This window comes from Hypanus sabinus, chromosome 11, assembly GCF_030144855.1.
Source record: "Hypanus sabinus isolate sHypSab1 chromosome 11, sHypSab1.hap1, whole genome shotgun sequence".
NCBI lineage: Eukaryota > Metazoa > Chordata > Chondrichthyes > Myliobatiformes > Dasyatidae > Hypanus > Hypanus sabinus.
Genome location: NC_082716.1, coordinates 20058033 through 20073877, shown reverse-complemented (window position 1 = coordinate 20073877; position 15845 = coordinate 20058033). Strand labels below are relative to the sequence as shown.

Sequence of the window (15845 nt, the reverse complement as noted above, 5' to 3'; positions counted from 1 at the left end):
TTCAGTGGTCAAATATTCTTTGTGCAAGTACTAGCAACTGCAAACAAGCTGTCAATAAAACTAAAGTTACAAACTGGAAGCACAAAACTAATTACAGAAATATTTTGAACTGATTCATAGAAAGTTTAAACACATTTTAAATGTCAGATTTCAAGTATGAAACAAACCTTCATATTTACTAATTCTGGAAATGCCATCAAAATGTTTGGGTAGAGAAAAATTATACCATTACATCTTTACACCAATATTTGGAAGACGACTGATTTATCCTTAAGATAAATTTAATGTTATTCCTTTTCTTTACATTTCTCTTCCAATAGCAGTGAATGAAATCACGTTACTGCAGTAAACTGACTTCAGTACAGCTAAGTCTCAAAGGTTTTATTAGAGCAATAAGCTGTAGAGTTATTGATTATATTTTCATTTCAAAACTTATTGTCCAGTTATTTTTAAATATACAACGTATCACTTTAAAAATTCTGATTTACTAATGGAAGCTGCACAATTTATTTCATATATCTGAAAAATATTGGCAAGGTACAAGTTCTGTATTAATGCATATTCTTCAATCTCAGAACATTGATGTCGTGGGAGATCAAACTATAGCGGTTTGGTAATTATCAGTCTGGTGTCCATAATATACTTGAAGACTCAAAACTCAGTTCCAATCATTTCAACCATGAAGAAAGATTAAATCATTGCCAAAATTTCTAATACAGATTTTCTTCAAATGTTGCCATTATATCACTCTGTAAATTCATGTCAATAGTTGTTGCCATCTGCAGAGAGATGGAAATGCACTTTTGAACAACATTAATCTTCAACAAATCAAATTCCTAAATTCCCCAAGGTGAAAAAAAAGTCTTCCGAGTAGAAAGTTGTTCTCTTTAAAGCAAATAAACTCCTGGGGGTGGGGAGAGCGGTTGAACTAGATAAATGTGAAACTCCTGCAACAATACAAAATTCAGCTCGAATTTTCAAGCAATCATTTACATTTAAAACTCTTGAGAAAAGAAATATTTTGCATTCTGTTTCCAAAGTCACATATATTATGGCATTATTTTAATGACATTAGGGTTCTAATGATATTAGACTGACCAGATTTTAATCATATGCTTTCCTTCTGTAAAAATAAAATTACTCTATGTTTTAAGTAGCAAAACCAGGATTAAACAAGATAGAATGGAAAACAATTTTTAAAAGGCATGTATTATTATATCCATTATCCCCAGAGAGTTAATCAGTTTGGTTTCATGGGACAGTTCCTGAAAGTTTATCTAAATGTTAAAGGCAGATAGATATTCAAAGTTATGAAGAGCTGAATGTGATCCATTATTATGGTTTAAAATTTGAGGGCTAACGCAGTGTGACAATGTCAAAAGACCATAAGGAGCTGGATTTGGCCATTCAGCCCATCAAGTCTGGGGCTCCATTCCATCATGGGTGGAAATGGATCCCACTCAACCCCATATACTTACCTTCTCACCATATACTTAATTTCCTGATTGGTCAGGGCATCAATTGACTTCCTCCTTTGATATACTCATGTACTCCTCCGCTGCAGTAGAACATTCCACAGATCTGCTATTGTCTGGCTAAAAAAATTCCTCCTCAACTCTGTTCTAAAGGGTCAACCCTGAATTTTGAGGCTGTGCTCTCTAGTCTGGATACCCCCACCATAGGAAACATCCTCTCCACATCCACCCTATCTAGTTCTTTCAACGTTCAGTAGGTTTCAATGAGATCCTCCTGCATTCTTCTAAATTCCAGTGAGTACAGGCCCAAAACTGCCAAAAGCTACTGATATGTCAACTCCTTAGTTCTTGGAGTCATCTTTGTGAACCCCCTCTGGACTTTCTCCAATGACAACACATTCTTTCTGAGATACGGGGCCCAAAACTGTTGACAATACTCCAAGTGCGGCCTGACTAGCATCTTATAAAGGCTCAGCATTATCGCCTTGCTTTTATATTCTATTCCCTTTGAAATAAATGTTAACATTGCACTTGCTTTCTTTACCACAGACTCAACCTGTAAGTTAACCTTCCAGGAGTCTTTCACGAGGACTCTTCCCATTTAGATAATAGCCCACCCTATTGTTCCTTTTACCAAAATACATTATCATACATTTCTCAACACTGTATTCCATCTGCCACTTTTTTGCCCATTCTTCCAGTTTGCCCAAGTCCTGCTGCAATCACATTGCTTCCTCAGCACTACCTACCCCTCCACCCATCTTCATATCATCTGCAAAATTGCCACAAAGAGGTCTAAATTACTGACCAACAATGTGAAAAGCCCCAATACTGACTCCTGAGGAACACCACTAGTCTCTGGCAACCAACAAGAAAAGGCCCCCTTAATTCCCACTTGCTCCCTCTGGCTTGTCAGCCATTCTGCTATCCACGCCAGTATCTTTCCTGTAGAGCCATAGGATTTTATCTTGTTAAGCAGCCTCATGTGTGGCACCTCATCAAACACCTTCTGAAAATCCAAGTAAATGACATTCACTGCCTCTCCTTTGTCCTATATATGTGTTATATATGAGGGGAAATTCATAGTTGTTAGAAAGAACTCTGGTGGGTATGGAAGCCAATACATGGCAAAAAGTAACCATTCTTCAAGGAAACCAAGATGATTGGAGCAGTACAATTAATTTGAACCAAGTGATCCCTTGTAATTTTGTGTGAGAGACAAAATAAGCTACCAGAAATTGCCACTAGAGCAGAAAGGAAATATGGATGGTTTTACATAAAGCAAAGTGTTGGAAACATTCAGGTCAGGTAGCATCTGTGAAAATAGAAATAGATTTTAATGTTTCAGACTGAAGACTTAGCTCTGACAAATCCTAAAACATTTATGTATCTCCTTCCACGGATGCTGTCAGATCCACCAAACATTTCCAGCATTTCCTCGGTTTTTAATTTTACATTTCCAACACCTGCAATTTTTATGACTTTCAAATTCAAGTTAATTTTGAAAGTGTTAGTTGGAATGAACGGTCTCATGCTACTCACTGCTTCCCTCCTCCTCCGTTCTTGCTCCAGCTTCCTGGCTAGCTTTCGGTCTTGCTGTGCTTTCTGCTCATCATGCGTTTTCTGCTCAGCTGCTTTCTCACAGAGCCCACTTGGATCTCTTGGAGTGGATTCCAGAACAATTTCCTTCCCAGGTTCGCTGTAACACAAATGTCCCTTCGGTGTGATTGCATTAGAAACTGTTAAAGTTTACTCGGCCCTTCAAATCTGTTCAATTAATGTGTTCATAGATGACTCTCCATCACAAAATATTTTATTTTCCTGCTTTTAACTCACTCCCCCACCCACTTACTGGTTTTTGCATCTAGCAATCTATCCACCCCCTTCTTAAATATATCCATAAATTGACTTCCAAACTCTTCTGAAATAGCACAGGGTTATTTTCCCTGTATTGTGAATGAGTAGGCCTCTCCTTACCTTAGTCATAAATGTCTCGCTTCTTATCCCAAGACTGTGACCTAATGGTTAGAATTGGCAGCCAGGGAAAACATCCTCCACACATCAAGTCTACCAGCCACATCATGATTCCCACCCCCCCCCCCAACCCCATTTCATAATTTTATTCTTCTGAACTCCAGATAACATTGGGTAAGTGAACTGAATCTTGAGTCATATGATAATTCTGCCATCCCAGGAATCTGTGTCTGGCTTGCTGAGGGAATCGGGCCTGCAGTCCTCGGAGTCGCCTGATGCCGGTGGCCGGAGGTGGGGACATCGTAAGCGGTGTGCGAGGAAGTGGAAGTGAGGTGAGTGGGCAGGAGTCCGTGCCAGGAAAAAAGCAAGCCCTAGCCGGCCGGCTCTCCTGTACATTCTGCTCTCCAGTGGACATTAAATTGGACTACACCTGTGGCAACGAAACACTTGGTGGGAGTACAGAAACAGACGGAATCCCGGACGCCACCATTCAGCTGATTATTTATGTAACAGATTTTCCCCCAAGCCATTGGACTACCAACCTACCGACCTCTGCTGTGCCTATTGTCATGTTTATTATTTATTGTAATGCCTGCATCGTTCTGTGTACTTTATGCAGTCCTGGGTAGGGCTGTAGCCTAGTGTAGTTTTTGTATTGTTCATGTAGCACCATGGTCCTGAAAAACATTGTCTCATTTTTACTGTGTACTATACTAGTAGCTATGGTTGCAATAACAATAAAAATGACTTGACTTGTGAACCTTTCGTAGTATTCCCTCCAATAACAAGTATGTCCTTTCATATGCATGCAAACAGTACTGCAGGAGTGGTATCAGCAAAACTCTATTTTATTTTAAACCAAACCATCTTTGCTTCTGCCCTCCACACCTTTTGCATACACTAATCCTTTCTCTTCATGCTGCTTGCTACATTTGTAGATTTATTTGCAGTGACTTGTGCCAGGGCACCTTCGTCCCTTTGTGTATCAACATTTCCCAGTTAACTTATCACCAGCCTTTTTGCTTTTCACATTGATGTATTTTGTGAGTAGATAGGCTTCAAGCGCCGATTTTTGCAGAACCCCATGACCTTCAGGAATTCCTGTTTATTCCTACTCCCTACATCCTATGCAGTTTTCAATCCCCAGGAGCATGTTCTCCTCAACCATGCAGTTTAGGTTTGTATTCCAATCTCTCATGGAAACTTCTACATACATCTCATCTACTGGTTCTCTGTCAATTCTACAGAGATAAAAGCTTGTCTAACACAATTTCCATTTCATAAATCCCCTTTAATTGTCTCTACTTGACTGAAAGTTTTATTACATTCGGTTATTACATTCTTGGAATAGACTCTGCCAAGGTAAAGCTAGATACAGATTAGAGAAACAGCACCTCCTATTCTTTCTTGATCATCTCCAACCTGACAGCATACAGCATCAATTTCTAACTTCCAGTAACCTCTCCTGGCTATTTGCATCACTCCCAATTCACTTCTCCCCCACCTACCTACCCTCCCCCTCTCACCTGGATTCATCTTCCACCGTTCTCATACTCCTCCCTTCTTCTGCCCTCTCTCTTTCCAGTCCTGTTGGACAGTCTCAGCCTAAAACATTGACTCTTCATTCCCTCCATAGATGCTGCCCGACTTGCTGAGTTCCTCCAGCATTTTGTGTTTGTTGCTTGGAATAGACTCCAGCACTTTTCTGTTATTTGAGTCATGTCTGTCACTGCCCATTTTCTCTCTTCCTCATTTTTTTTCTTATACAATTACAGGAATTAGTGTTGGCGTGTGGCCAAGCCGTTAAGGTGTTCATCTAGTGACCTGAAGGTTGCTAGTTCAAGCTTTGGCTGAGGCTGCATGTGTTCTTGAGCAAGGTACTTAATCACACATTGCTCTGCTACAACACCTGTATGGGTCCTAATGCCCTTCCCTTGGACAACATCAGTGGCGTGGAGAGGGGAGACTTGCAGCTTTGGCAACTGCCAGTCTTCCATAAAAAAAACCCTGCCCAGGCTTGCGTCCTGGAAACTTTCCAAGGCGCAAATCCATGGTCTATCAAGACTAACAGAGGCCTACATACAGTGGAATTACATTTGACACCTTCCAATCTACAGGAAATCTCTATAGAATTTTCTAAATTGATAACAAGCGTATGCACAATTGCCATAATTACTGAGAAAGCAGGTTCATGGGTTTGGCAAGTGAGACAGAAGACACGATTTCAAAAAAGCTCATGAACCATTTACTTACAGACTAACAGTAAAACATTCAACCAGATATCTAAGCGAAACAACTACTCCTCTAAGCCACCCTACATTACAAAAACTACAGCACTGGACATTCAGTAATATTTTAAACTTAAGTACTTTGCTAAGTCTCCCCAGATTACACAACTATAAAACTAAACATTCAACAGATTCCTAGCTAAGTGTACATGAGTGTTTCCTATAACTGCAGCACACATTCCCAATGGTTCCTCAGCACTGGTTGTGACCTCAGAGCGAAGATGAACACCTGGAGACAAAGCAAAGCCAACAAGCCTCTTGCATGTGCTGTTCTTATACCCCTAAGGCAGCTGGAACCAGACAATGGTGTGGGGTCATGCAAGGCAACCAATGGGAAATACCTGATGCATCTCTCGAATGGGCCAATCAATGACTGGCATGGCAGAAGCAGCTTTTGACTGTCAAGTGAACTAACCCTTCACATTACATTACCTCATTTGGTATTCTGGGCTACAGATGATTGGGGACTTTTTAAGCTTTCTTTTCAATTAACCTCCAATACACTTATTGATGTTACTAATTCAATTATCTTATTCATTGAATTGTGTTCGCTGATATTAATTTCCTTTAATTCTTCTTTCCAGTACTAGGAATTTATCTGTGCCCTCTTTCTAGAAGCAGAAACAAACTAGTTGTTTAAGTATGCTATCATTTCTATGTTCCTATTGCAAATACTCCCATTTCTTACAACAGGGGACCAATATATGTGTTTATTAACCTTGTCTTTTTATCTACGCAGAAACTTTTACAAGCCACTCAAGTTCTCTGCAAATTTATTTTTGTTCTCTTCACCAAACTCTACATTAAAATATTGACTATTAGAATTGCTTGTAAAGTAACAAGCATTGCTCAGACACCAAATAACATCAATCTAATTTTGAAGACACTGTAATATCATAATCCTTTTTCCAAATAAAATGAATCTTAAATCTTGCATTATATTCACACAGTATTTCATACAGTGAGGGAAACACTATAAGAGAATCCAGTTGCTAAACCATGGCGTTGCACAAAAATCTGCAGTTGAGACAGCAAGACCAGCTTTGCAAAAGTGCAATTAATATTATGCATACTATGTGAATACGACCCTTCATTAAAAGAAAGCATGCGTGTCCCTTACAGATTGAGAAAGGAGAAATTATTTTCAGATAATAAAGAAATGGCAGTGGCATTAAACAAATACGTCACCTTTTTTCATTGAAGGGACAAAATTAGTGGAGGGTGATCTTCAAAGAAAATTGAAATATGGTTCCAAAGCCACAGCAGTTGTCATCTTTAAAGATCATTTAGATTCTACAGTAGTTCTGAAGGTCTGTACACAGACTGAAGTGAAAGACATGATGACACTGGGGAAGGTGCAGAGCAGTTAGCAGGGTGTGGCCTGGGATGTAACACTACGAGAAGGTTGGTTTGGTGTGGCCTGGGATGTAGCACTACGAGAAGGTTGGTTTGGTGTGGCCTGGGATGTAGCACTACGAGGTTGGTTTGGTGTGGCCTGGGATGTAGCAATACGAGAAGGTTAGTTTGGTCTGGCCTGGGATGTGGCACTACGAGAAGGTTAGTTTGGTCTGGCCTGGGATGTAGCAATACGAGAAGGTTAGTTTGGTCTGGCCTGGGATGTGGCACTATGAGAAGGTTGGTTTGGTGTGGCCTGGGATGTAGCACTACGAGGAGGTTAGTTTGGTTTTCATTGGTGTAGCCTGGGATGTAACACTACGGAAAGGTTAGTATGGTTTTCATTGGTGTGGCCTGGGATGTGGCACTACGAGAAGGTTGGTTTGGTGTGGCCTGGGATGTAGCAATACGAGAAGGTTGGTTTGGTGTGGCCTGGGATGTAGCAATACGAGAAGGTTGGTTTGGTGTGGCCTGGGATGTAGCACTACGAGAAGGTTGGTTTGGTGTGGCCTGGGATGTAGCACTACGAGAAGGTTGGTTTGGTGTGGCCTGGGATGTAGCACTACGAGAAGGTTAGTTTGGTGTGGCCTGGGATGTAGCACTACGAGAAGGTTAGTTTGGTGTGGCCTGGGATGTAGCACTACGAGAAGGTTAGTTTGGTGTGGCCTGGGATGTAGCACTACGAGAAGGTTGGTTTGGTGTGGCCTGGGATGTAGCACTACGAGAAGGTTAGTTTGGTGTGGCCTGGGATGTAGCACTACGAGAAGGTTGGTTTGGTGTGGCCTGGGATGTAGCACTACGAGAAGGTTAGTTTGGTGTGGCCTGGGATGTAGCACTACGAGAAGGTTGGTTTGGTGTGGCCTGGGATGTAGCACTACGAGAAGGTTAGTTTGGTCTGGCCTGGGATGTGGCACTATGAGAAGGTTGGTTTGGTGTGGCCTGGGATGTAGCACTACGAGAAGGTTAGTCTGGTTCTCATTGGTGTGGCGAGGCAAAGGACTGGATTGATGGACCGAAAGTCACAGATAGGATCTGACCCCTTTCCTCAAGGAGGTACCCAAGATAGAAATCGCTCCTCGATGAGGTATCCAAGATGAAAAGCGATTGGTTTTTGACAAGGGATTTATCTGGTGAAACAGAGGAAGCATGTTATCACCCCAAGGTCAGTTGCGATCTGGAATGCATTGTTCAAATGGGTAGCGGAGTCAGGTACACTCAACATTTTCATATGAGGATCAGAGGGATCTTGGGGTCCGAGTCCATAGGACGCTCAAAGCAGCTGTGCAGGTTGACTGTGGTTAAGGCAGCATATGGTGTATTGACCTTCATCAATCGTGGAATTGAATTTAGGAGCCAAGAGGTAATGTTGCAGCTGTATAGGACCCTGGTCAGACCCCACTTGGAGTACTGTGCTCAATTCTGGTCGCCTCACTACAGGAAGGATGTGGAAACCATAGAAAGGGTGCAGAGGAGATTTACAAGGATGTAGCCTGGATTGGGGAGCATGCCTTATGAGAACAGGTTGCGTGAACTCAGCCTTTTCTTCTTGGAGTGATGGAGGATGAGAGGTGACCTGATAGAGGTGTATAAGATGATAAGAGGCATTGATCATGTGGATAGTCAGAGGCTTTTTCCCAGGGCTGAAATGATTGTCACAAGAGGACACAAGTTTAAGGTGCTGGGGAGTAGGTACAGAGGAGATGTCAGGGGTAGGGTTTTTTTTTAAATCACAGAGAGTGATGAGTGCATGGAATGGGCTACCGGTTATGGTGGTGGAGGCGGATACGTTAGGATCTTTTAAGAGACTTTTGGATAGGTACACAGAGCTTAGAAAAATAGAGGGCTATAGGTAAGCCTAGTAATATCTAAGATAGGGACGTGTTTGGCACAACTTTGTGGGCCGAAGGGCCTGTATTATGCTGTAGGTTTTCTGTTTCTATCTAGGTGAGCACATGATTTTCCAAGGCACAGGAAGTTACACACCGTGCTGCTAAATGCACATTTAGGTCAGGATGCACATGGTGGACTGAAGGGTCTGATGTGAAGATCATTCTAATCCATTTAACAGGACTATTCCGGATGGTATAAGGTGGCTACTCTTATCAATTTCTAATCCATTCACTTTGTACATTACCTGTGTTGCTCTGTCACTTTACTCCTTTCTCCACTCTCAGTTTGCTCAAGGTTGAGTCTTTTGATTTCTGCCCGAGCTTTTAAAGCTTTTTGACGTTCTTCCTTTTCAAGCACTGCTTTCCGGAATAACTTGAAGCTTTCACTGCAAGATTTTATCGCTGATGTAGGTGTCACTATTTTGCCCAAATTTGTCCAGCAATTTACATTCTTGACCTCAATTTCCTAATTTATTTAAGTAAAATATTTTGTGAAATGAATGGCTTAAAGTATAGTAAATATTTTAATATGCTAATTAATCATTTATTATTCCAAGAGTAGCCAGCACATTTAATCTTGCAACAAAATAAAAAATTTCTAGATTTAGCTTTGAGTTTGCAAGTCAACATAAAATGGGAACTTTAGAAAGACCGTGAGGAATTGACACATGGTAGGATGTGTCCAAAGGGAGTTACATCTATTAAATATTCAAAATCAGAGGGAATTGTAATAATTTGAAGAGCAAAATGACTAACAACTAGTTCTAGAAGTCATAACTATATACTTGAAAGAAAAAAAAACAGCATTTAGACCACAATACCATAAGACACAAGAGCAGAATCAGGCCATTCAGCCCATTGTCTGCTGCCCCATTTTAGCATGGCTGATCCCAGATCCCACTCAACCACATACATCTGCCTTCTCACCACATCCTTTGATGCATTGACCAATCAGGAACCTTATCAACTTCCATCTTTAATATACACACAGACTTGGCCTCCACTGTAGTCTGAGGCAAAGCATTCCACAGATTCACTTCTGAGTTAAAAAAAAATTCCTCCTTACCTCTATTCTAAAAGGTTGCCCCTCAATGTTGAGGTTGTGCTCTCTAGTTCTGGATACCCCCACCAAAGAAAATATCCTCTCCACATCCACCCTATTTAGTCCTTTCAACATTCGGTAGGTTCCAATGAAATTCCCCTGCATTCTTCTAAGTTCCAGTGAGTACAGGCCCAAAGCTGCCAACGCTTCTCATATGTTAACCTCTTCATTCCTGGAATCATCCTCGTGAACCTCCTCTGAACTCCCTCCAATGACAACACATCGTTTCTGAGATATAGGGTCCAAAACTGTTGACGATACTCCAAGTGCGGACTGACTAGTGTCTTATAAACACACAGCATTATCTCCTTGCCTTTATATTCTATTCCCCTTGAAATAAATGCCAGCATTGCACTTGCCTTCTTTACCACAGACTCAACCTGTAAATTAACCTTCTGGGAGTCTTGTTCGAGGATTCCCAAGTCCCTCTGCATTTCTTTTGTTTGAAACTTCTCTCCATTTAGATAATAGTCCGCACTATTGATCCTTTTTTCAAAATGCACCATCGTACATTCTCAACACTGTATTCCTTCTGCCATGTTTTTGCCCATTCTTCCAGTTTGTGTTAAGTCTTGCTGCAATCACATTGCTTCTTTAGCACTACCTACCCCTCCACCTATCTTTGTATCATCCACAATCTTTGCCACAAAGCCATCAATTCCATTATCCAAATCATTAACAATGTGAAAAGTAGCAGTCCCAATATTGACCCTTGAGGAAAACCATTAGTCACTGACAGTCAACCAGAAAAGGCCCCTTTTATTCCCACATGCTGCCTCCTGCCTGTCAGCCATTCCTCTATCTATGTCAGTATATTTCCTGTAATACCATAGGATTTTATCTTGTTAAGTAGCCTCATATGTGGCACCTTATCAAAAGCCTTCTGAAAATCCAAGTAAATGACATCCACTGCCTCTTCTTTGCCCACCCTGCTTGCTACTTCCTCAAGGAACTCTAACAGGTTGGTCAGAGAAGATCTCCCATAACAGAGACCATGCTGACTTTGTCTTATTTTATCATTGGTCTCCAAGTACACTGAAACCTCATCCTCAATAATAGACTCCAACCACAGGGGTTATGCTAACTGGCCGATAATTTCCTTTCTTTTGCTTTCCTCCCTTCTTTAAGAGTGGATGATATTTGCAATTTTCTAGTCCTCCGGGACCATGCCAGAACCAAGTGATTTTGAGCGATCATGACCAATGCATCCGTTATCTCTTCAGCAATCTCTCTCAGGACTCTGGGATGTACTCTATTGGTCCAGGTGTCTTATCCACCTTGAACTTTCAGTTTGCCTTGCACTTTTTCCTTTGTAATAGCAATGGCCCTCACTCCTGTCCCGACACTCACGGACCTCTGGCACACTGTTGGTATCTTCCACAGTGAAGACTGATGCAAAGTACCCATTAAGTTCATCTGCCCTTTCTTTGTACCCCATTACTACCTCACCAGCATCATTTTCCAGAGGTCCAATATCAACTCTCAACTCCCTTTTACTTTTATATAACTGAAAAATCTTTTGGAATCCTGCTTTATATCATTGGCTAAATTGCCCTCATATTTCATCTTTTCCCTTATAGTTTTTTTTGTTACCTTTTGTTGGATTTTAAAAGCTTCCTAATCATCCAACTCTCCACTCACTTCTGCAACCTTATATGCCCTTTCCTTACATTTTATGCAGCCCTTAACTTCCCTTGTCAGTCATGGTTGCCTACTCCTGCCATTTGAGAACAACTTCTCTGTGGGACACATCCTGCGTCTTGTAAACTCTTCCCAGAAACTTCAGTCATCTCTGCTCTGTCATTGTCCCCAAAAGTATCCTCTTTCAATCCACCTGGGCAAGCTCCACTCACATGTCTCTGGAATTCCCTTTATTCCATTGCAATACTGGTAAATCTGACTAGCACTTCTCCCTCTCAAATTGCAGTGAGAGTTCAATCATATTATAATCACTGTCTCCTAAGGGTTCCTTTACATTAAGCTCCCTAATATGATCTCTGGGTTATTACACAAGACCCAATCTAAGATAGCCTTTCCCGAGTATTCTCAAGCACAAGCTGCTCTAAACAGCCATCTTGTAGGCATTCAGCAAATTGCCTTTCCTACAATCTGACACCAACCTGCTTTTCCCTAATCTCCTTGCATGTTAAACTCCCCCATTACAATGGCATCATTACCCTTATTACATGGTTTTTCCAGCTCCCTTTACAATCTCAACCCTACAGCTTGGCTACTATTTGGAGGCCAATATTTGATTCCCATAATGGTTTTTTTTACCCTTGCAGTTTCTTAGCTTCACACAAAGATTAACCATTGTCTGAGCCCACATTACCTCTTTCTAAAGATGTAATTCCATCTGTTACCAACAGAGCCACACCACTGCCTACACCTTCCTGCCTGTCCTTTCGATACAAGGTATATCCTTTGACGTTAAGCTCCCAACTATGGCCTTCTTTCAGTTACAACTCAGAGATACCCACAACATCAAAATGGCCAGTTTCTAATTGCACCACGTATTCGTCCACCTTATTCCGAATGCTATGCACATTTAAATACAGCACCTCAGTCCTGCATTCTCCACCCTTTCGAATTTTGCCTCTGAGCTACAATTTAACTCTTTGCTCTGTCTGCATTTATACCCAGGCATTGGTTTGTCCTTCCTTGCATTCGTGTAACAGCCATTATCTACTTGTAAACCTGCTAGCTTATCCTCAGCTCTATCATACTGGTTCCTATTCCCTTGCCATATTTAGTTTAAGCCAGTCCCAACAGCTCTAGTAAATCTGCCCACAAAAATATTGGACCCCTCAGATACAAGTGCAACCTGTTTCTTTTGTACAAGTCCCACCAGCCCTAGAAGTCCCAATGATCCAGAAATCTGAATCCCTGCCCCTTGCTCCAACTCTTCAGCCACACATTTATCAGTCACTTTATTCTATTCCTATCCTCACTGTTGCAAGGCACAGGCAGCCATCCTGAGATTACTCCCCTTGAGATCCTGCTTCTCAGCTTCCTTCCTAACTCCCTACATTCTTTTATAAGGACATCTTCCTTTTTTTAAAATCTATGTCACTAGTACCAATATGTACCACGACTTCTGGCTGCTCGCCTTCCCTTTTCGAGTATTGTGGATGTATTCAGAAACATCGCAGATCCTGGCACCTGGGAGGCGTCCACAGAATCGCTTATCTGTCCCCTAACTATAGAGTCCCCTATTACTGCTGCCATCCTTTTCCGTTCTCTACCCCTCTGAGCCACAGGGACAGACTTAATGCCAGAGGCACAGCCGCTGTTGCTTCCCACAGTTATGTTCCCCCTCCGACCAACAGCAATCAAAATGGAGCACTTATTGTTGAGGGAAATGGCCACGGGGGTGCTCTCCACTACCTGGCATTCCTCCTTCCCTCTCCATGACAGTTACCCATATAACTGTCTCCTGTAGCCTTAGGGTGACCACTGCCCTGTAGCTCCTTGTCTATCACTGCTTCACTTTTCCCAACAAGCTGAATGTCATCAAGCTGCAGCTCCAGTTCCCTAACACAGTCTCTAAGGAGCTGTATCTCGATGCACCTGGTGCACTTGTGTCTGAATCAATATTTCAGACCAGAGAGACTTACCTTCTTTGGGGTAAGGCAGGCTTTGGGCTCTGACAATAATTCCAAGTTACTATTTGTTTTTGTTTCTCTGGGATGGATATGCTCCATATCTGAAATATTTTAAAATGTTATAAAGATTAGCAATTTTAAAATAATAATGGGTAACTACCATAGAGTTATATTTGAACATTCATCTGAAATTTTGAAAATGGATATTACTCTTCAACGTCATTTAATACTTCATCAATCGTAGTGACTACAGATAGAAAATAGTCAGTTACAGTTTATGATCATCAACCTGCGTTGAATACAAGGTAAAATGAAATTCCTATGACGTGTGCAAGATTGGATTCAGATTGTTAAATTTCACTCATAAGAGGTTGGCACTACTGCCAAATTCTGCTCTTATTTGTTTATACCCACTCACACTTGAGGTGATGATGGTGAGTGGTGTTGGATTAAGGTGTAGAATTGTTATTTTTCTTGTAGTTTAACTTCCCTGTGCTTGCTTATACTTTTATATATTCACCTATATACATATAATTGTTTAGTGAATTTTCCAGCAATTATGGTAGAAGTGCTTCTGTATTTTCTAGAAACTTCTTAGTTTATCTGTAGTACGTGTCACGACACTTTAATTTGGCTATTTAGTTGAAACACTGGAATTTTGTTCATCTCTAATCTGAGTATGAGGCAACCACAACTCTTTTTTGTTTGTTCTTCATTCTTGTAACACTTAACACAACAGCCATAAGAAAGAAATTTTATGCCTCATTCTCAACTTCCTGAACAGCATTGGATCACAAAACCATTCCGAATCCCATTCCTGTTCCGACATGTCGGTCTATGGCCTCCTCTTGTGCCAAGCTGTGGCCATCAGGGTGGAGGAGCAATGACTTATATTCCATCTGGTTAGCCTCCAACCCGATGGCATGAATATCGATTTCTCCTTCTGGTAAAGACATTTCACTCCGCCCCCCCCCCCCCCCAACCATTCCCCACTCTTACCTTTCACTTCTCACCTGCCTCCTCCTCTTTCTCCTATTGCATACTCTCCCCTCCTATCAGATTCTTCCTTCTCTAGCCCTTGACCTTTCCCACACTCCTGGCTTCACCTATCACCTTCTAGCTAGCCTGTTTTCTCTACCTCTGCCTTTTTATTCTGGCATCTTCCCCCTTCCCTCTCGGTTTTGAAGGGTCTTAGCCCAAAATGTCGATACTTACTCTTTGCCATAAATGCTGCCTGTCCTGCTGAGTTCCTCCAGCATTGTCTATGTGTTGCTTAGGATGCAACAGTGGTTTTCTTCAAACACTGCAGCCTCCCGGTGAGGCAATATTAATGGAACGGCAATATTCTGCCTGATCAGGATAGGACACAATGCAGGTGGAAACTTTCAGATGACACTGTACCGATGAGGCTGCTGCTCTAGTTTCTCTAGGTGCTGGAGATCACAAGATTTGGAATGCTGTGAAACCAGTCCAGGTTATTTGTTACAGTGTGATTTGTAGATGGTGCACACCGTGGACGTAGTTTGTTGGTACTGAATAGAACACATACTCACACTGCAGGGTGGGATGCCAACATAGATGGTGTGTAGCTTTATTTTTGACTGCAGTCAGGACTGTACTCAGCTAGGCTGTTACAATCCTCACCTAACTCTTTCCTGGTAAAGAATGGAAATAAGTGAATCCCTACAGAATACTAAATATCTGAGCTTCATTCGTAACCATGGTATTTGTTTTCCTAACCCAGTAAAGTTTCTGGTCAATAGCGACAACAGGACCTTGATGATATTCAGTGTTGGAAACCTCGAAGGCCTGGGATCTCACCAGTCCTCCGAGGATATTTGTTTCTGGCTGCAGAACATCAGCTCCATTTGTTTTCCTCATATATAATACTGCACCATTAACAGGGAAATAATCCTTTCATATTAGCACCATATATAATAACTAGTTATTGCATCACCCTTCAACCAGACTCCTGAAGCAGCATGGATAATTCTACTCATCTCAACACAAAACTGAGTCCACTACCCATAGAAGCAACACACGCAGAATGCCGGTGGAATGCAGCATCTATGCCCAGCCTGCTGCGTTTCACCAGCATTTTGTGTGTTGCTTGAATT

The 15845-nt window shown here is 41.6% G+C and overlaps 1 protein-coding gene across 1 annotated transcript in view; it reads right to left on the bottom strand.

Moving 5' to 3' along the window:
- Positions 1-710: 710 nt before the first annotated feature.
- The window catches only part of LOC132402351 (bromodomain-containing protein 3-like), a 101528-nt gene continuing 86393 nt past the window's right edge, over positions 711-15845 (bottom strand). Inside the window, exons 16-19 of the mRNA XM_059985230.1 lie at positions 13741-13829; positions 9267-9487; positions 3018-3174; positions 711-779 (exon numbers count right to left, since the gene is read on the bottom strand). Of these exons, the coding sequence (XP_059841213.1) occupies positions 711-779; positions 3018-3174; positions 9267-9487; positions 13741-13829 (536 nt within the window). The remainder of the gene's footprint in view (positions 780-3017; positions 3175-9266; positions 9488-13740; positions 13830-15845) is intronic.